We start from the raw sequence: 20,462 nt of genomic DNA, 5'->3' as shown, positions 1-20,462 counted from the left end.
AGCCCTGTCAGCTTGAAAATCCCTAGCCATTCTCATGAAGAATGCCTCTCTCACACAGCGGTGCAGGAGCCACCCCACTGCGGGGCGGTCAACCTGCCCACTGTAATGGCAGTCACGGTCGCTATGAGTAACCTGTGTTAATTCTGAAAGCAAACTGTTTATCTGTGGACTCTGGGTTGCCTTGCTTCTGTGCCTGGGAATTCCATAAGGCTTAGATGGTTACAGAACTTAATTTTTAATACTGACATCAAAGGTAGCTTTAAATAATAATGATTCTGCTTCCAGTCTTCTTTGTCTTAGAACACTTTGACTTTATAAATACATTACAATCTTAACACTGCCCTCACCACACACACACACACACACACACACACACACACACACACACACACACACACACAGAAGGGCTTAAATTCCATTTTGGAGACCATGACCTGGACATGGTTCTCACGAGCTTGGCGGTGCACAGTCAAAAAAGAAGAACACGAAACAAGCAGAAGGATGGGTCGCCGATAGTCTGAAAGTTGTTCCCCACGACGAAAAGAAGTTGCTACGAATCTGGAAAATCTGGAAGCCAACTGGAGCTGCACTCAGAAATGACTGATGACCGTAGCTATTGTGCAGGGTTGCTTTCACAGGGGGCTTTCAACCATCCTTTTCTTGTTTTGTAGGTAGAAGATGCGGTTCTCTTCGGAGTAGGTGACTTTGCTGAGGGGTATCCTGCAGATGTTGGGGTTTTTCGTGGTCATCAGCAGGAACAGGAGTGTGGCCAAACAGAAGGCCCAAGTACCAGCCGGCAGTTGGAGCTGGGGAAGGAGGGACAGGACACACATTCTTTTGAGATTCCATTTGAAAGTGAGCCACCAGAACTTCCGACCCAGGGTGTGAACTGGGCGGGGGGAGTTGCTGTGGAGTCTGCTTGTGCTACCCAGTGCTATCTTAATGGTGTCTGGGACGTCAGGGCCTCTACTGTCTGCGATGCTTGCACTTGTCTTTTTTGCAGTGGCCAGTGCCGTCTCTTCTGCATGTCTGCCCAGTTTTCCCATTTATCCAAACTTCTTAAACGTGATGTGCCAGGGCGGCACAGGGCACCCACAGTGGGGCAGCAGATGGCTAATGTCTCCTGACCATCACACCACAAGGGCTCCTCCTATCAGTCAACCATAGGGGCCTTCATGACCCTGACTTCTCCATATTACTGAGCTCTACATGTTTTATTGTATTTTTTACTTTCTCTCCTAAACAGATTTTTACATTTTGGGGGATGTGTGCCATGTGCTGCCAGGTCAACTGAGTATGCTACACTGGTCAGCTTTAGCATTTTTTGTATGGGCCTCATGGGGAATAGGGTGCCAAAACCTGACTGCACATCTGCCCAGTCATCATACAAGATACACTTTGTCCTCAAACCAAGGGATAGAGCCTCAGGATCTGAAGTTTTCCACATCTCCCTCACTACCTGGAGTGGTAGAATCCACCCAGTCCCCATCCACAGGCTGATGATGCCTAGGAATTTTCTTTGTTCAGGTGTGAAGGATTCCATAATGTTGTTGTGTATGCCCCATTAGAAAGATCTACAATTGAAGCTTGATTTCCTACCACAAAGATGCTGTGTTTCCATAGAGACCGTCCAAGAGTAAATTCTCTATGGGCTGCTGAGAAAGTCAGCTGCTACTATGACCCACAAGCAACCACGAATGCATCAACGTTGTCTGAGCCCTGCGTTATCCACACGATAGGAGAAAAAGGCGAAAGAAGGTCAGGCTTTGGGGGTATTTGGCTCCTTAAGGGCGGGGCAGCAGGAGGTCAAAGGGCAGAAGGCAGTATTAAAAAGGAAGAAGGAGCCAGGCAGGGTAGCGGGTTCACCTGTGGTCCAGTTTAACGCAAGCCTCAGCTACACGGTGAGTTTGAGGCCAGCAAGTTTAATGAGAGAGCATGGTAGGAAAGAGTTAATGAGGAAAGATTTGCCTAGGGATAACAGAAGGAGGACCTAGGTCTGAAAAGTTTTACTGATGAGTGAGTGAGGGTGCAATGAAGACTGGGTTTTAAATAACACCTGTTTCTTCAGCCAGTTGTCTTTGATTTCTCAACCGCTCCACAGGTCTGATTTTCTTAATAAGTAAGTTATATTCTAAAGTCAACTTCTCAACACCCAAGTTAGACTATGAACGCGATAACATGGTATCGAGTTATTGATAAAGCTATTGTTAAAGTTATTCTTTAAGCCAAGCAATCTGACATTGGTAACGAGACTGGTGGTTGTGGTTTGGACTAGAGTTTGCTGTGATGTTATTAGAGGGTGGGAATGGGCGAGAGCAACGGTCATGGACCCTGTCACCAGATGCTGCTCGGGAGCATCCGTGGACAAGTCATGCTGAGGACAAAATAAGATCAAAGAACTCACCACAGCCATTAGGTGTGTCATGGAGGCTCCCAAGTAGGCAGTGAACAGGGCTACAAAGACAGAAAAGAACACTGTTGGGTAGACATATTTTCATCAGCATCCTAGACTGTGTGTACACTTCTGTCTTCTACTAGCCAGCCCAGCACCCCAGGTCCCTGGGTACAAATGTAAATTTAGACTCAGAAGCTATACGTTCAGGTCCCGGCCCATCTCTGCAGAACTCCTTGGTCTCATTCCTATGCTCTGCCTCCTTGGCTGTAACAGGACCAGCTCCTCTTTCACAGGGCTGGGTGAGCATGAAGAAAACAACACACATACACAACAAGAGCAGTCTTGCGGCATGATTTGTGTTTTTCACTGTGGTAGCAATACTTTAGGGAAAGTCTTGCCATGGCAAATTACCTGCCATGTTATTTTATATAAACGAGACTGAATTTAGATGAGACAGCCTGGGTTCCCTACAGTCTTACTGCATCGAGCACCCTCACGTTAAAGGTTTGAATTTCATAGCTACGGAAATTATGGAATCTGAAGATAAGAGGAAACAGCTCAGAGCATGGCAAAAGCACAGTGCACCCCTGAGACCACCTTCGTGTAACGCCTTTCCGTACACCGAAGCTGGGCATACAGGGTAACTAATAAGCTTCTGAAATTTTTATTTACTTTGAGCAAAAACAAAGGCAAACACACACACAAACAAATAAAACCCCACTGCAAATGGCGTGTTTTGATCACATGGGTGACTTTTACTTGTAAAGCAACAGGAGCAAAGGCTCAACCAAGTAACCGTCGATTTCTCTGTCTCAGCTAAGGACAAGGCAAGGGGTCTGGAATGTCCTCAGGTTTTCTAGAACTGAAGAATGACTTTCCTATATTGTCCACACAGTCTTTTGGGGCCACTGATAGACAGTCACCAAATCAGTCACTCAATCTATCAATGCCTACCAATCACACGAGCTATCATGGGAGCATGGCCAAAATGAGAGGGAACTCCGATCATCATTTACTTGTCTTTTTATTGACCCTTTATCCTCAGCACCATGTTGCTTAAGTAGTGCAATGAATCCTTCCATGTCTTAGTTTTTCACACTAATGAGGGCTAGTTTGGAAACAGTTCTGCTGTCAGATTCCAGCTTTTCCTTGTATTTGCTGTACAATGAACTCAGGATTTTTTTCTCCCAACTATCCAGAACTCGTAAAGGTCTGCTCTAGCGAGGCAGACAATGAAATCTCAAATGAAATTTTATATCCACCCAGAGTGACTGTGAACTCTTCCCTCTAAACGGGTGCTAGGGTACCACTCTGAGAAGAAGGATGCTCATGGCTTGGTGGGAGGATTTACCTCTTTGCTTTCATCAATTTCATTCATTTTCAAGATCTAACTGATCATTCAGCTTCTATTCCTGGGTGCTCTGCTAAGCTCAAGCTGTGCTCTGACCTGCTCTGTTGCCTACTGCCTCTGCATTTCCTCCAGGCACTCCAGATGTTATTATCCCCTTCAGAGGCCCAAATGCTTCTAAGGCATGCTTCGGGCACTCGAGTTTTGTCCTGTTATTTGCTTTGGAATAATCTCTAAGTCTGAGTTGCTCTTTTCTCCACAGTTAGGGTCAGACTAACGAATGGCAGGCTGCCCATCCCTGAAGACTTTCAGTGCAGAGCTGGGCCTGGCTTACCCCATAGAAGCTTCTGCACAGTGCCCATCTATGTGGAGGTAATCCCTGATTGCATTAGAAAAGGCCCTTAAAGATCAGTGAGAGCCTGGATTTCAGGGGCGATGTCCCTCTCTGTGGACTGTCATGGGTGAGTCCTACTATAGTAACCCAGCTATTGATAAGTTGTACAAAATAGACTTATAGCTTCTATAGAAGACATAACAAACAAAGCTATTCCTCGGCCACCCACTCCCTGATCTCCAGGTAAGGAAAGCCGCCCTGTCGGGAGCCGTTACAGGTTCCCACATCCTCCCGGTCAAGAGGCATGTGGGACAAAGAAAAGCCAGTTTTTGTAATCAGTGTCTGCTGTTTATTTACCTTGGCAGACAAGATGGACTTGTGTTTGGCCGTGACAGGGCAACGTGGGCAAGCTGAAACTTGCTGTGGCATTTTACACAAAAGGCTTGCTTTGCAAGAGGGGCTGGAAGTCGCCCCGAGAGTTCATGTGTGGACATTAGAAAGTCTGCTGGGATGCAGTTGACAGTCCCATCCTGTCAGCCTCAGAAGGAACCGACAGGGCTCTCTGGGGATAAACTCCACATCGGTGGACATTAGAATTGCCATTCCTTTTGAACCATCAAATTTGATTTCAAAAACATATACAGAGGTATTAATATAATGCACATTTGGGCATTTAAACCAGAAGCATTCATTGGAGCAGTGTCTGAAACAGCTCAAACTGGAGGCCATGTAACAGCTCCCAGCACAACAGTCTTGTCCTACCTAAAGCATCCACATTACCCCAGCCAGCAAAGGCCCTACATCCCAAGAGGAGCTATGATCTCCTGACGGCTCATCTGCAATAGGAGAAAGGCCCTAGCTTCCAATGCCCATGGAGAGCTGTCAGTTAAACAGCTGGACACCCAAGGAGAGCAAATGCCAGGAAAGGCAGACGCAAATGAAGGAGATGCTACAGCTGTTGCTTAATCAAAGCCTGGAGCAAAGAATTCGATGGAGTAAGTGTAATGAATAGGGCCAGAAGTTGGTTCAGTTGCCTGACTAAACTGGAGGTTCTTGTGAAGGGTTGATAAAGAGAAAATAATGAGAAAACAGTCCACAGCAATGGAAAAGCTCACACAACTAACCCACAAGGACAGGGATATTTGGAGAGAATATTTGAAAAATTAGCAGCAGACAAAAATCCCAGAATTTAAGAAAGACAGGAGAGTTCACACTGAAGGGATTTGAATGGCTAATAGTAGAGAGGGTGGGAAATCCTGCTCACATCTAGACAGGCAACCAAAAGATAATTAATATGCAAAGATAAATTTTCAAACGTTCAGACCTTTACCAAGAATTAGGGCCTCCTAGTGGAGGGTGAGGCAAGCCAAGATATTGTTCATATTTGGAGAGAAGATAAAGGTATGGATGAAGTTAAGACACTGAGAGGGGATAGTAGACAAAGTTAATTCTTAATAAGTTAATGCAAAACCACCAGAAAAAAAATGTTTTGCATACCCTTAAACAGCGTGAACAAGTGCAGGATAGCGCTTACGTTTCATGTGATTTATGCACATACTATTTAATCCTAGACTAATTCTACCGAGCACCGCAACCTCTCTTTTTAAATGGGGAAACCTAGGCCCAGAAGTGTTATGAACTCTACTAGAATTAAGTTCTAGGTAACAAGGCCAGGTTGGTTTTTTGTTTTGGGATTTTTTTTTTTAAGTCAGGGTCTTACTGTGTATCTCCTACCTCACTTCACCTTCCAAAATTATATCCAAGGCAAAGTTAAGTGTGGCTGGCAGGAACTTGCTCTCTACTGAGCCCACATCCTGATCCCCTGAATCTAAGATTATGAAAAGGGACTTACAACCTTGGTTAGGTTAAAGACTTTGAATGGGAAGATTATCAAGGGCAGGGTGAGTAGACCAGGGTCATCCCAAGGAGCTGCGTGGAAGGACATTACAATACTGCCTGATGGAGGAGGATGGAGCAATTTCCCTTTTTACCTTACATCTCTTTGCACTTTGTACTATTTTATTGTACCATTACTACAATAAAAAATAATGAGAAGATTCCCCTTTGGGGGAAGTATTTACAAAGGTCAATCCTTTTCATTAGCCTGCCAAGACCAAATCCACTTTTCTTATATTTTTGGTTGTGAGCCTAGCCCTTAAGGGCCAAACTATCCCTCCAACCCCCAAATCCACTTTTCATGTGGTCAAATGCTTTCTGAGTGACTCAGGCTGTTGCCAGGCCACCGACACCATCTTTCCCACAAAAGAACTCACAGAAAAGCCACCTTCTCCAGGCAGTACTCCCTGATAACTCTGATTGACTATAGATTTCTTCTTATTCTGGTTTAAACCTTGAGAGCCTCCCTCAGGGTCTCTCCCCACCTCCAACCAAACTCTCCAGGTTCCTACTTCTACTGCAGTGGTTTTTGCTCAGGAATTACAGAGACATCAAAGCTTCTGACCCTTTGTCTTTCTAGTATCCATCCAGGCTACATCATGCATATCTAAGTACGTTTAATGCATCTGCTGCTACTGCACACGTAGAAACACGAAGTATGCACCCCCAATAAAGGCGTGAAAGCAATCTCAGAACAGAGCTGGGGGCCTGGAGGATGAGAGATGCTGTCCCAGCTAAGCTACAGACTCTGTCCCATAGCCCTTCCTGCTTTGCCTTGAACTTGAGAACAAATAAAGAGTAGAGGAACAAATATTGACAGAGCTCAGCTGAGTCACCACAAACAAAGTGACAAGATGACATCTAAACAGCACACGGCAGCTTGAGATCTGTTAGCCTTTCCACAGCATAAACCCAAACTGAGTAGAGCCTGCAAACCCTCGGTCTCCGCTCACCTCCTCCACTCCAGACCCTGCCTAGCTCATGCTCTACCATTTAGCAACCGGATGGATAGCTGAGGTTGAACAGTCTGGTGATAGAATGGCTTTAGACATACATTACATCGAGTTAGAACCAATTTCTCTACAACCTAGGACCCCTTCACCTTTTTGTCCCCTAGGCTGTCACTCTTCCACTCTGGGACTACTTTTAATGTTTTTACTTGTACTGAACTAAGGATGACACAGGCTATGGGTGAATGTCTGTCTCTCATCATCAGCTTGAGGAAGGCACCAGCCTTCCAAGTCCAAAGCTCTTGAGTCTCCCTTACTTTAAGGAGCTGACACAGGGTCTGAACACCACAGCCAAGAAGCAGCCCAGGGTATTGGGAACAACTGTGGGGCACACTGGCAGAGATGGCGTCTAGGTTTGGATTTAATCCTCTGGGACTAAATGTGCTTTAACACACCCTGACCCAAGTTCAATGGGAAGGATGGATTTGAGGGCGCTGGGCCCTAGTCAGCTCTGAAGGTAGGGTCTACCAGGGATCATGAAGGGCTAACAAGTCAGTTCTTAGCCTGTAATCTCCAGGCCTCTTGTCAGAGGTACAGTTTCTCCCTCTGCCTCTAACTCCATGTCTGAGGCCGATCCAGCAGTCTCTGTATTCACCAACATTCCAGGTGATTCTGGTGCATGCTCAGGTCTGATTAAACCAGCTGATTAAAGGGACCCTCAGAGGATCAATGAGACCCTACCTAGTTCATCAAACAACATAGCTTTATATTTAACTCAAATTATATTTTTAGTTTTGGGGGGTGTTACAACAAGCACGCGCGCGCGTGCGCGCACATACACACACACACACACACACACACACACATACACACACACACACACACACACACTACAGGCCATGGATCTATTCCCTCAAATATATATGAACAGAATGGCTACTAGAACTGCACAGGTTCTTCCTTCACAAGAACCAGTGTAGCAACTACAAAACGACTTTAATTCTCCCAGAGGGGGAACACCACGTGCCCTGCTCACACAGTTAGCTAGAGGGAAATCCCAAACCCCAATCCCAGTTTCAATTTCTCATATGATCCTTTTTAAAATTCCCGAGTATTTGTTTAGCGTTTGCCCATGGTTTTGATCGAGCCCTCATGGACACCCCCCACCTACGCGTACCCACACCACATGTAGGATGCTCACCACAGGCCAGTGCCAGGAGGTGGGTCTGCCAGGTGAGTGCCATAAACATGCCTCCAATTGCAATGCAGGCCAGAGAACTGTTGAAACCCCAGAGCCCGGCGTAGATGTCTTCAAACGGAGCTGCAACACTGAGTCCTGTTAGGCGACAACCAAGAGTGGTCAGAGTTGGAGACAAAGTGCATGTTGACTTTCAGCGAGTTGTGGGGTCCGGGGAGATACCCCAAGAGCGGCCCCCACCCCCAACCCCCTTGCTGCTCAGAGGCCTCGAGAAAGCCCTGTAGTATAAAAGATGCCCGTGACATGCAGGTAACGAAGATGCTTATGCTCACCTGCGATAACACCCAGCAACGACCCAATGGCAGCATGCAGGCACATGAGTGGAGAGGAAAGAAGAATGGCACATAGGAAAATGCCCCCTGTCCATGGGTTGTCACAGCCATATATCTGACCAACTCCCACCGGGAGAGACTTCAGTAACTGCAATAGAAAGTACAAAATGGTGGCCCTCACACAACGGGCAAGAAGACCAAGGACAACGCAATCTGATACGATGAGATTTTTGCAGTTAGCATATTTTATCCTTCAAGATCGATGCCATTATTATATTAATACAGGAAAATAATCTCATCTGTTCTTTGGCGCTCTCTCTTGAAAGGTACACTGGTCCTACTCAGGCGTGTGCCGACCATAGCTCTTCCAAACCTCGTGGGAGGCTGCCAGTCTGGTTCCGATGACCTGCTTTACCTTCCCCAGTGTGGCAGGGACACAGGTCATGGTTCAGCTGATTCTTGGGCCCATCAGTACTGGCAGAGAGTCAATGCTGTAGAAACACTATTACAATTGAGCTGGCTGCCCAAACTAAAAGGCCAGTGAACTGAATAAGATTAGCTCATCCATAATTGAGAAGCAATTACAGCCAGCTTGATGAATCAGGACCACATTTATCCTTCTGATACAGTGTGGAACCACTTAGTAAAAATATCTTCGACTTATTTTAGTTATTAACACCTGTCAGATCTCAAGACACAAAGACACAAGCTTTACAATTCTGTTTTCTGACAGAGTGTTTATAGAGTAGCAATTTTCAAGATGGCACAGGATTTGGCTCAAATGAGTAGTATTTCCGTATAATGAAACTTTTGGTTGGGCCAGGAAAACATAATCACACATGGCTTCTCCTTTTGAGCAAAACATTTCCTGAAGGATGATGACCTCTCCACTTATTCAAGTATCTTTTGGCAAGGACCTAGAAGCAATGACTCTGCCTGGCACGGGAAGCCCCACCTTGAGCTTCCAAACATTGCCTTGGCCTTTGTTCGTTGCACTGGATCACACTGAGATTCAGTCTCCCTTAAGGTAGTCTCTAAACCCTTTCTGTACCCAGGCTTGTGTGTGCAGTTGTCTCCCATCTTTCTAGACTGGGAACTTCACACAGGTAAAGATTCATTAGAGTTTTGTCTCTGAACTCGGTACTATACCCTAGGTATCTCTTGAGTATTCAGGGGTGGGAAATTTGGGTGAGCTATAAACAAGTTCTGAATGGGAAGAGGTCAACAGGCCTCCAGAACCTTCAAGTTGGTGGTCCCTGCATGAGCTATCCAGTCTAGCACGTACTAGCCACACCTAGTTACTGAGTATCTGAGCCGAGGCTGGTGAAGTTGAGAAACTGAGTTGTGAATTCACTTACATCTAAATTTAAATAACCACATCAGGCTAATGGCTGTTATATGAGACAATGAAGCGGAGAGAGTAATACAATTTTACAATGTTACTTTTTATCAGTAGTTGCTTTTCATTTTGGCTTAGTTCCAATGCTCCTGTTTGCTTACTGCGTCAAAGATAGAGGAAAGGCTATGCAAATGTCTCCAATGTTTTCCTCACTGAGCAAAAGGGTACATTGAATAAGACAGTTGCAGAGCCAGTCTTTCCCACATTAAAACAAAAAACAAAACCAGTAAGGCCTCTTGCTTTCTTTGATTTCAAGTATCTTCTTAGTCTCAGAAATTAAGAAACATTGAGCAAGGTCCTGAGACACAGCTCAGTGGTAGAGTAATTGCCTGGCATGTAGGAGGCTCTATTGCAGTCTGTATCCGCCCCCCCCCCCCCAACACACAAAAACTGCAAATTTCCTGTAGAAACACCGGCGGCAGAGCTGGAATCCAATTTGGGACAAGCAGGTTTTTGAAAGCACGTGCCTGTCTGTAAGGAGGGGCACCATGTCCACACCCCATGACTCAGCGGATCTCAAGCTCTGCCCACCAGCACAGTTTGGAAGAGCTTGTTGATACCAGTTCCCAGGTCTCACTATACCTCGAGAACCCTTTGTGTTCTGTAAGAAGGCAGAACAGCCAGGTTCTACAGAACCCCAAAGTATCACAGTTCTGACTGGGGGTGCAGACACGAACTCTCTACCCAAGTGAGACACCTGTGTGAGAGACCTGCCTTGTCTCAGCCACTCAGACAAGGGCTAAGCCTCCCACAGTATTTGATCTCCAATGAACGGTCTCCGGGAACTGTCATTGCAGGGTTTGGGGGAGGGGGACGTTGATATTTTACCTCCAGGGCGTTGAGCTCAGACCATGTGATGTTGGGCACGGAGGTGACAGGTGTGAAGAGTTTACTTGGAAAGAACATATTATAATGTCCTGTGGCTGCAACATACATGGACAGTGCCATGTTGAAAGGGAGAGTGAAGACAGGCAGGTCCCATTTGCTGAGCACGGAGTTCAATGCACTTGAGAAAACCGGGCTAAAGGAATGTATCAGAGGGACACGAATCAGTGACAAGCAGCCAGGCTGAGCCCCCGGCCTCTCCATGGGGGGGGTCTGTTGCAGTAGCTAACCATCTGACAAACCTTCCTCGGTGGGTAGGGGTGGGGTGTGCGTGGAGGGGGAGGGAGGTGACATGGGGTCAATCCCATGGCAAAAGCAACAACTTTAAAACACCACAAAATGAACTCTTGGTTAACTTTTGGGGGGAAAAATACCCCGAGGTAGTTCAGAGTGAGTTCTAATCAATGTTTTAAAAACAAGTTTGGAGCTCTTGAAAAGTGAAACCTACAATCCTGGGATCCTTACTCCACACCAGAGTCACCACCGCCCTGAATATGGAGGAAACACTCTGCATGTCTTCTATATGGGCGTCTGTTTTGAAGAAAAGAGAAGACCAAGGATTTGGGTGGTCGGGTCAGTAGAAAGGTCTTACAGGAGCAGGCAGAATGCCTTTCCTTGAGCAACACAGTTGCTTTCTCGTTTCATGGTATGCAAACTTAGGCTGGTCTTGAATGGTGTAGATCAGTGGTTCTCATCCTGTATGTAGGTCATGACCCCTGTAGGGGTTGAAGAACCCTTTTATAGGGATCAAATATCAGATATCTTGCATATCAGACATTTATAATATTGGCATTCTGATTCATAAATGGAAAAATCAGTTATGGAATAACAATGGATTAATTTTAAGGTTGAGGGTCACTACAACATGAGGAACTATATTAAGGGTCACAGCATTAGGAAGGCTGGGTTAGATAGTTCCCTGGACCCTTGCATCACTCTCTTGTTAAACCAAAGGAGAAGCATCCTTGGAAGATCAGAACAGATCCACTACTTGGGTGAGAATAGATCACCAGATGGCCACGGTTCCTGACCTTGAGAAAATCCTTCAGAATAGCTCCCAACCTCCTAGGGGAGGCTGTCACTGTGTACAGGGCCCCCCACACACTTATGGGTGCAACGGGCCAAGCCCTCCTGCAGGCAGTGCCCATAGCAGGCTTCTTGGGTTCCGTTTGTGAGCGTATTAGTACTTTATACTTTAGATCTGATATAGAACGATGGGTTTGTTTCTGGAAAAAGGAATTAAGATGATGTCAGCACAGAAGCTAGATTTAAAGATTTAAAAGACGGGGTTGAATTTAGAAAGAAGAAGAAAAGGAGGTGGCCAGCTCATAGGGTGATCACACTGACAGGGTGGATGGGCATTCGGCTATGCTTTAGAATCACCTCGCAGGATCTTAAAACCTCAACATCTAGGCCACAGCACAGAGCAGCTGTGTGTGCTGAGTGTGTACTCGAGGGTGATAATGCCTGGGTGAAGGGGACTTGCAGCTGACTTTGACATAGGAACTGGTTGTGAGAAAACCCATTAAGGTGGTTGCTTTAGTTTCTATAACCAAAGGTATAACCTGTCTCTAATTCTCTTATGTATCTTTTAAATTTGTGGTAAAAGACACATAAAAATTACCATTTATTATTATGTTGTTTTGCCCCCCCCCACCCAAACAGCTTCTCTAGACAGATTAGCCTGGAACTCACTATAACCCAGGCTGACTTTATATTCTGTAGCAATCCTTTCCACTTAACCTCCAGAATGCAGGGATTATAGGCATGAGCCACTGTAGCTGGCACCACTCAACTATTTTCATTTTATTTTGCATTTAATTTGTGTTTGTGTGGGTGGGCGTGCATGTGTGAAGATCAAAGGAAAACTTGGGAGTCAGTTCTCTCCTAACTTGTGGGTTCCTGGGATAACTTCAGGCTGTTATCCTTGGCTACAAGTGTCTTTATCGGGTACGCCAACTTGCTGGCCCCATTTAACTATTTAAGTGTGAAGTTCAATGGCATATTCACAGTGTTATAAACTACCATTGACTCACAGAGTCGATGTCACCTTACACAGGAGTGCTCATCCCTTCAATCCCGGCACAGGCATCTTGAAAACCAGGTACAACTTACCAAGTCATAGACATAGCAGATACAGGAAATAGCAGCCACCAGAAATAGTCGCCCTTGTCTGAGAAGACAGCCATGAGCAACCCCACAAGGGTGGCATTGTAGCCCTGCAGCCCGGCGGCTATCGCTGACCTGTAGGCATGAGGGATAGCACAGATATTGCCTGGGTGGACTTAGTTAGGATCAAACATAAACAATACTCATAAGTTCCAGCTCACATTCACTTTAGAAAACGTAGTCCTACGTGGACATGTGTTTTGAAGCCTTTTATAAATCATGCAGATCTAACTAAAATAGTGCGGTGAAATCTACGTAGATGAAACTCTGAAATGTGTATATGGAACAATGCCCTCCAGGGCATGTCACAAGCCACCCGAAGGATGGCATCTGGTGAAGGAGAGGGGCCTGGGCAAGGCAATCTGCTCTTCGTTCAGCCCTTCCCGAGAAAATTCTTACTTATTATAAATCATCCAGGACTTTGAGTTGAGCATGGCTTTTAACATTTGGAACAGTCTTAAGTCTGATTTCTCAGGGAGGGACATGTGATTCCTGGAAGGCAAGCTCTTTCAGGGTGTCTTTAGACACATCCAGCTTCAACTTAGCAGACATTTTCGTGCTTTTGGGATTCTACTCTGTGGACTCTATGTGTAGATATTCAGGTGACTGCAGATAAAAATGATTGTGTGTACTTGCCCAGGCATCTATTTAATTATGTGAGCACTTAGCTCTTCTTACTGAAGCCTCTCTGTGATGGTGTGATGGTGAAGTATTCAGCCTGTCCCCTCTGCTCTAGAGAATGGGGACTGATGCACCCGCTCTGTGATGGGCGTTTAATGTCACTTTGAAAGACTGTCTTATATGTTACCTTCTGCCCTGGCTGTAATGAAACCTGTGACATAATCAGGAAGTAGAAGCCACAAGTAGACAATGGGAATATTTCTATAGAATAAGCCCCTAGTCTGGCGAGATGAACAGCATCGTGAAGGACAATAGGGACCATTTCCAGCCTGATGCTCAGAGATGCCGACTGTGGGTACCTAGCGGGGAACGTGGTGAGGTTAGGTCAAGTGTAGGGCCCGTGGAGGAGGGGCTGCAGCCAGTACGCTACTGCTTCGGGTGCGAGAGTGTCAGCTTTTATCTACTGTGCACAAAGGCACCAGCACAGCCAGCAGGCTGATGTCATATCTGTTCACTGCAGTGAGGACATCAGAGGTTGGACTCTAGTTTCAAAGTCCTTTGTCTTTCTTCAGTAATGCTCCAGAAATTGGAGCTGTGCATGAGGACAGGGGAGAGCTCTGTAGACTGGACCTCACTCAGCGTTGGTCAATGGACAAGGAATGGCAGCATGTACAAGTCAAGAGATGCCACAGTGCTAGCCCCAGGAAGATTCAGTCACTTAAATGGCATTGCTGTTTTATTTTGGTTTTCTTTTCTTTCTATTTTTTTTTTTTTTTTGTTTTAGAACTAAGAAAAGTAAAAGAAATTTGAGCAGTAACACATGGAAAATATAAAAGTATGACTTCTCTTCTAACTACTATTTACCAAGGAAATGAAGGTGTTTCCTCCCTCCCCAGTACAAAGGATGAAATGCAGGGCCTTGTACATGCTAGATAAGTGCTCTACCACTGAGCTGTGTGTCTAGCCCAGAGTCATGTTTCATTGTAGCCGAAACAAGGGACTAATCCTAGAATATGTGGCTTTTCATGAGCCCAGGAGCTGAGCTGGCTTTTTCACTGCCCGTGAAAGGAGAAAACTGTTAAACTAGTGATGGGCACAAGACATAAAGAAAGTTGTTAAGCCAGTGTCTTTTCAGGAACTCAGGAGAATTTTGCTTCAAGTTGTGATAAATAATTGTATCACTAAAGGAGACTTCAGCAGGCCTTTTCCTGGTGATAGATGAGTTATGGCTACCATACACAGCCAGTAATACTCAGACTGGTTCCCTTATTCAGATGAGAAGGCTAAAAGACTATCGGTGATTCTCTGGCCTCTGTCAAAAGGCAAACAGAAAGTTCTGTGGAATAACCTGATAGCTGCCCAGCTAGTGGCTCAAGAAGAGAGGCAGCTGGCATATGAGGACTTGCCTACCTGTCTTGGCTCAGCAATAGGGCCGTTAGAGTGGAGATCACAGTTCCTATACAGCCACAGAGAGCCCACCAGGGGTTCTGGACCAGAAGTCCCACCAGAATCAGGATTCCACTGATGGGATTGCTGACAAACACCACCTGAGACATGCCACGAAGAATCCAGTCGATGAACTGGAGTACCACAGTTTTGTCTGGAAAGGCAAGATGAACAGAGGTAAGGAAGAGACAAGCTAACCCAAGGTCACTCTGAACAAAGCCACCAGCAGGAGCTGAAACTTTCAGATATTTTTCGAAGCCTCCCTTTGACCCCTTGGTTTGTTTTATAGTCAGTCCACCCTGTCCCTACTGGAATCCAAGCTTCAGAAAGCAGTGAAGTTTCCCATTTGCCGTGCTCAGAGGTACAGACTAAGCCAAAGGAATGAATTATCAGTAGAAGGTAAGTACTGAGATTGTAGGATGAAAAAAAAGTGTAAAAAGGCTTGTAAATTAGAAGATGCAAAATGGGAAACTAGAAAGTGATGGCTGGAGAACAGAGCTAAAGACATGGGTAGAAACACAGGCAAAGGACATTCAAAGCTGCTTCCCCCGTCCTGTAAAGGAATGAATGTTTAGATACCTTTAAGCCAGCTGGCAAATTCTTTCATATCACCAGTGATGTAGCCAAGCACTTTGAAGCCACACCATCTCCCCCGACACGATGAGATCTGGTTTTCACCGCGGTCTACTTTAACCATGGTGGGACTGTCTTCCAGGGCCATCTCTTCCTCCAGCTCCTTGAAAGAAGGACAGAGTTTGTAAACATCCTGGAGGAGAACTCTGTGGGTTGGCTATCTCAGGCTATGTAGTTGCCACAGAAGATGGGTCTGGAGGCATTCACCTAGACCAATGACACGTGTCTGAGAATCGGCTCTTTCCTCCTGGACTGTCACTGAGGGACTCATTATCCAAACCCAAACATCAACCTTTGTACTTGACGAATTTGATGCTATCATGAGAAAGTTCTTGTCTGTACCCCCAGAAGGCTTGAGGTGTGTGTTGAGCCGCCATTTCCTGTACTCGGGGGACTTAGTGGTGTTGAGAAGAAAGAAAACCAGATGATGTCAACATAACGAGTCAAATACTATAGAAAGAGCTAAAATAAGTAACTGTATTTACTGATTAATTTATTCACTTTTTACAAAATAGCAGTTTTAAGCAGGGGTGGTAGCACACACCTGTTGATTAGGAGTTCAAGGCCAGCCTCAGCAACATAATGGTTCAAGCACAGTCTGGGTTGCATGAGATTCTGTCCCAGAAAAAACAAAACACCTACATGTAAAACATCCCAACTACCAATTTTAAGAATTATTTGAAAAAGCAAATAAAAAAATTAAAACAGCCTGTGTGTGTTGACATAGCCTAAGAATCCCCTGGCCCCAGTCTCCAAGAATAAGGTTGCTCGAATGCATCCTTCTCCCGTGCAGTTGCCTCAGATAGTCTGCAGTTCAGAATCTGTCAAATAAATACATAAAAATATAAGGAAGCTATATCACAAAGGTGTAGAAAGGTGGTTCTCAACCTGTGGGTCAAGACCCCTTGGGGGGCGGGGGATGAACTACTCTTTCACAGGGGCCGCCTAAGACCATCAGAGAGCACAGGGATTTACATGACGATTCGTATCAGTAGCAAAATGACAGTTCTGAAGTAGCAATGAAAATAATTTTATGGCTGGGGGCCACCACAACATGAGGAAGTGTGTCAAGGGGTCGCAGCATTAGGAAGGTTGAGAACCACTGGTAGAGAAACTTAGGAAGGTGGAAATGGACAAGGCTGTCAAAAGCCAAAGTTGCGATGTAAAGATTGCATGATGTAAGAATGCACACGGCTTCGTTATCATCGTGATGTCTTTCCAGAATACAAACACGAGGGGCATAATATGTGTTGACCACAGGGCTATCTAATTCTCACACTCAGTACACAACTAGAGAGAACCAACGTCACTGAATTTGGTACCCTGCAGACACAGCGTGAAGGTTTCACGGTGCCAACCACAGATGTGAGAACCACGGATGATATTCTCCCAGAGGTAGACACTAGGAGGGGACAATAACCAAGTCACCCTGGTTGTATGAAAAGGGTAAGGAGGAAGTGACATGGCCCCATCCACCTTAAAAGGCTTCAGTGGAGAACTTGTGGGAGGCTCAGCCATGAAAGACAAGCCCAAGCAGATGCCCAGAGCTGCACCAATGAGCCAGCCCTCTCTCCTCACAGCAAGGCAGGGACACAGTTCCTCTGCCTCATTCTGGCCTTGTCATTGTTCTTTTTACCACATTCAACAGCCAGCTATTAACAGCTAATCAAATTATGTCTTTTTCAAAAATCTGGACTCCAGTTTTTTCCCTTGTGTTAATCCCAGTACAGAAATCAATGCTTTATTACCGATTTATTACTGCACACCAATTTTACTTCTCACTGTAGCTTAAGCTGGCCTTGAACTTGCTATGATCCTCCTGCCTCTGCCACACAAATGCTGGGGTGACAGCTAAGTTCCACCACGCCTGGCTATCTTCCTGTTTTTTAAACAATGGAGCACCATTTGTCATTGTACAAAGTTGGAGCTAGTTCTACAATGCATTCCAGACCGACGCCATTCTGTCTTGGCAACATTTGATCTGACACCAACATTTATGAGTCTTTCAATGAATCTTTGCATTGGGATTTTTTTTTTTTACACTGGAAACTGCTGGAGTCATGGAACATAAACTGGGTCCATGTAACTCTGCTCTATACTAAACATTCAAAAGTGCGTTTAAGTAACCCAGCATTTATGAAAACTTGTCTTTAATTTCATCATCTAAGCAATGGCTATCACTTATTTTACATCTCTCCCTCTTCGAATCTCATAACTGAGAATACTGCATGGTCAACCCTTCCTCAGTGACCAGTGACCCATTGTTAACGTCCTACCAAGCTACAAGGCGCACCAGGCTTCCGTCTCTGCCATGACAAGGGTAACTGAATGCGTCAAGCTCTGATGAACGTGGCCGTTTCCATCCAGCACAGACATCAACTCCAAAAGACACAAGCTCTCAAAACCTCTAGCCTGTGTTTGTTTTAGAGTTTCGAATACCACATCGCCCCAGAGATTAGAAACCCGATAGTATAACTGGCCAGACGTGACTGGGGACCTGAATGGCCTGTGTCCCCTGCAGAACCACCCCCAAGTTAAGACTACACTGTTTTTGTGCAGTTCCACAGCCCACAGCCCATAGCTGTGTCTCCAATGCAATGTGGGGATGCACTAGAGGGCTGTAACCTCATTTCCAACCATTCCACACCTCAGAGAAGGGCCGGTCCTGACTGAGCAGACACTGGCTGCATCTCAGAGGCCCTGGGAGCCTTTATTCCGAACTGCTGACCTTCCTTCCCACAGCTCCTGGGATACCTGACACCTCTTCCAGAACTCTGGCATGACATGAGTTCTGGAACAGGTTTAAGTCAGTAGTTTAAATCCAGCTCACTCTAGAAGACACCCTGCTAGAAAACGTGTCTCCTTTGGGAACTTGGATGCAGTGCCCAGGAGACAAGCATTCTAGCTGATGCTCACACTCCGCTCACACGCTGTGCTTCCACGGGGGAGGAGAGGGCAGTGGAGGAGATCTTGATCTAACGCAACAATAAAGCTCCAGGCTGTGCCTTCCTGGGTTTCCTAAGGCTGTTCAGATGCCCTAGCTCAGTGGTCCAGCTTGCTGAACACCCACACCCCAGCCTGAGCTCAGAAAAGACATCAAGCTGGGTAGGGGCAGGCTGTGGGTTCCCCAAGGAAGAAGCTGCTGGAAAGGAGCCTACCTGTTCTTGCCACCCGAAGCTTCCTGGTGCTGCCTCACCGGCTTTATTTCCAAAAGGGTCTATCCAAAGAGGACTGTGATAGGCGTCATCAGTGCCACCAATCAAAGACTGTCCACTCATCCTTCCTATTTCTCCGTACATGACAAAGGGCAAAGAGATGTGAATCAGTGGGTTGTGTCCTGGCTCTGGGGAGCACAGGCCCTTGTGAGCTTCTGCTAAGGGGAAATAATTCTCTGCGTGGCCCCCGAGGACAGCGGTCCCTGCTCACGGAGGAGCTTGCAATGGGAGGGAGGGAAGAGGGTGCACTGACTGTGGAGGTCAAAGTCATTTTACTTAAGGAGTAGTGGCGAGCGATGCCGAACAGAGCGGGAAGGGGAGGGGGCCTCTGCTCTGCTTTTGACTGGCAGCAGGGTGAGTAGCCCATCTGAGACCGGCGCAGAGAGGGACAGTGGCTTTAGGCTCTGGAGTGTTTGGGCAAGGTGTTATGCTCTGTGTTGGGGACCAGCTCTGTGGCAAGCAACGTCTCAGCCTTGTTCCTTGTGAAACGGGAGGAAAGAGGTTCTGCTTCCTGCAATAAAACACTAGCCACACTTCCCACGGACAGCGCTCATAGTCCATGTCACTCCAAACTACTGATAACTGCCATTTCTCATACATCTGAGTAATAATTACTAAGGATCAACCGCCAGTTTGTTAGCAAGGAACAAGTTTTAGTTAAATTTAAAAGAATGTCAGATTAGAATAATCCCCCCCTTGTCATTCTCCTTCCCTCACACCTCTTTCCTTTCCATAGGTCTTTACCCAGAAGTTCTAGAATATTCTATGTGTGATGTTTGTCTCTTCCTCTTTCATTTATTTTATTTTCACATTCTTCTACTGACTTGGTCTGAAACCTGGAAACTTTACCAAAGAGACCTGAAGAATCCACAGTTGTGGAAAATATTTCTGATATATCTTATGGAAAAAAGTGTGTGTGTGTGTGTGTGTGTGTGTGTGTGTGCATGCGCGTGCACTCATGGTAAGCTACCTGGCCAGCACTAGTGTTTTTGGTGTTTGCAATATGGAGCAATTTTAGTTGGTCTGAGGCAACACCAAGCAGTCCCATGGCAAGGATCTTATACTATGCTAAGAAGTGGGGAAAAGGAAGAAGGAGGAGGAGGAGGAGTAACCAAGAGGGCTGAGAGCAGAAGAAAAGGAAAACACCAGGGTAGGGCGCCCGACTCCTCAGGATGAGCGCCTACAGCTTCCCCTGTTCCCTGCCTTCCTCTGCACACACAGTTAGAAGAACTGGCTCTGAAAAGTCGGCATCGGTACTTTCTTAGAGACAGAAATACACGGAATGTGAACAAGACGGGGTTTAGAGACCTCATGGCTGAAACTTCAGGTTATAGAAAACTGAGGCTCAGTGGTGTCTCTGAAGTCTACCCGGCCATGGCAAGCAGAGCCAGCTTATTTATGCAGGCGTAAGTCCTGTGCTTTCTGCCTTCTGGTTTGGGGTCAGGCAAGGTAGTGTCACCCAGGGTTCTACTTAAGCCAACAAGAGGCAGTATCTACTTCTGCATGGCAGGTTCTGAAGTGGGTAGCAGGCCACAGTAGCCGGAATTTCACAGTCACCTTGAAGTAACTATGGGGCATCAGGTCAAACCCCGAAAAAGAAAGGGCTCTGAGCCCTCTCTGGGATCAATTACTGTCTGTTAA

The 20,462-nt window shown here is 46.0% G+C and overlaps 1 protein-coding gene across 1 annotated transcript; it reads right to left on the bottom strand.

Moving 5' to 3' along the window:
- Window positions 1-517: 517 nt before the first annotated feature.
- Window positions 518-18,918, bottom strand: Slc14a1 (solute carrier family 14 member 1 (Kidd blood group)). The gene is made up of 9 exons (XM_051202093.1): window positions 18,765-18,918; window positions 15,553-15,709; window positions 14,938-15,127; window positions 12,853-12,981; window positions 10,681-10,873; window positions 8,454-8,601; window positions 8,125-8,259; window positions 2,405-2,454; window positions 518-806 (listed from the first exon to the last, which is right to left on the bottom strand). The coding sequence occupies exons 1-9, from the start codon at window positions 18,903-18,905 to the stop codon at window positions 633-635; spliced, it is 1,317 nt and encodes a 438-aa protein (XP_051058050.1). The 5' UTR covers window positions 18,906-18,918; the 3' UTR covers window positions 518-632.
- Between the last annotated feature and the right edge of the window lie 1,544 nt (window positions 18,919-20,462).

This window comes from Phodopus roborovskii, unplaced genomic scaffold, assembly GCF_943737965.1.
Source record: "Phodopus roborovskii unplaced genomic scaffold, PHOROB, whole genome shotgun sequence".
NCBI lineage: Eukaryota > Metazoa > Chordata > Mammalia > Rodentia > Cricetidae > Phodopus > Phodopus roborovskii.
The sequence above is the reverse complement of the archived record's forward strand: the minus strand, read 5'-3'. Positions and strand labels throughout refer to the sequence as shown.

What these genes read in the sequence shown, in the direction of transcription:
- Slc14a1 (XM_051202093.1), bottom strand. Translation starts at nt 18,905, where the DNA reads ATGTACGGAGAAATAGGAAGGATGAGTGGACAGTCTTTGATTGGTGGC. An exon ending in CTATTGCTGAGCCAAGACAG is followed by an intron (nt 12,982 to 14,937) that starts GTAGGCAAGTCC and finishes TCATGCCTACAG; the next exon opens with GTCAGCGATAGCCGCCGGGC. An exon ending in CTGAGCTCAACGCCCTGGAG is followed by an intron (nt 8,602 to 10,680) that starts GTAAAATATCAA and finishes TTTCTATTGCAG; the next exon opens with TTACTGAAGTCTCTCCCGGT.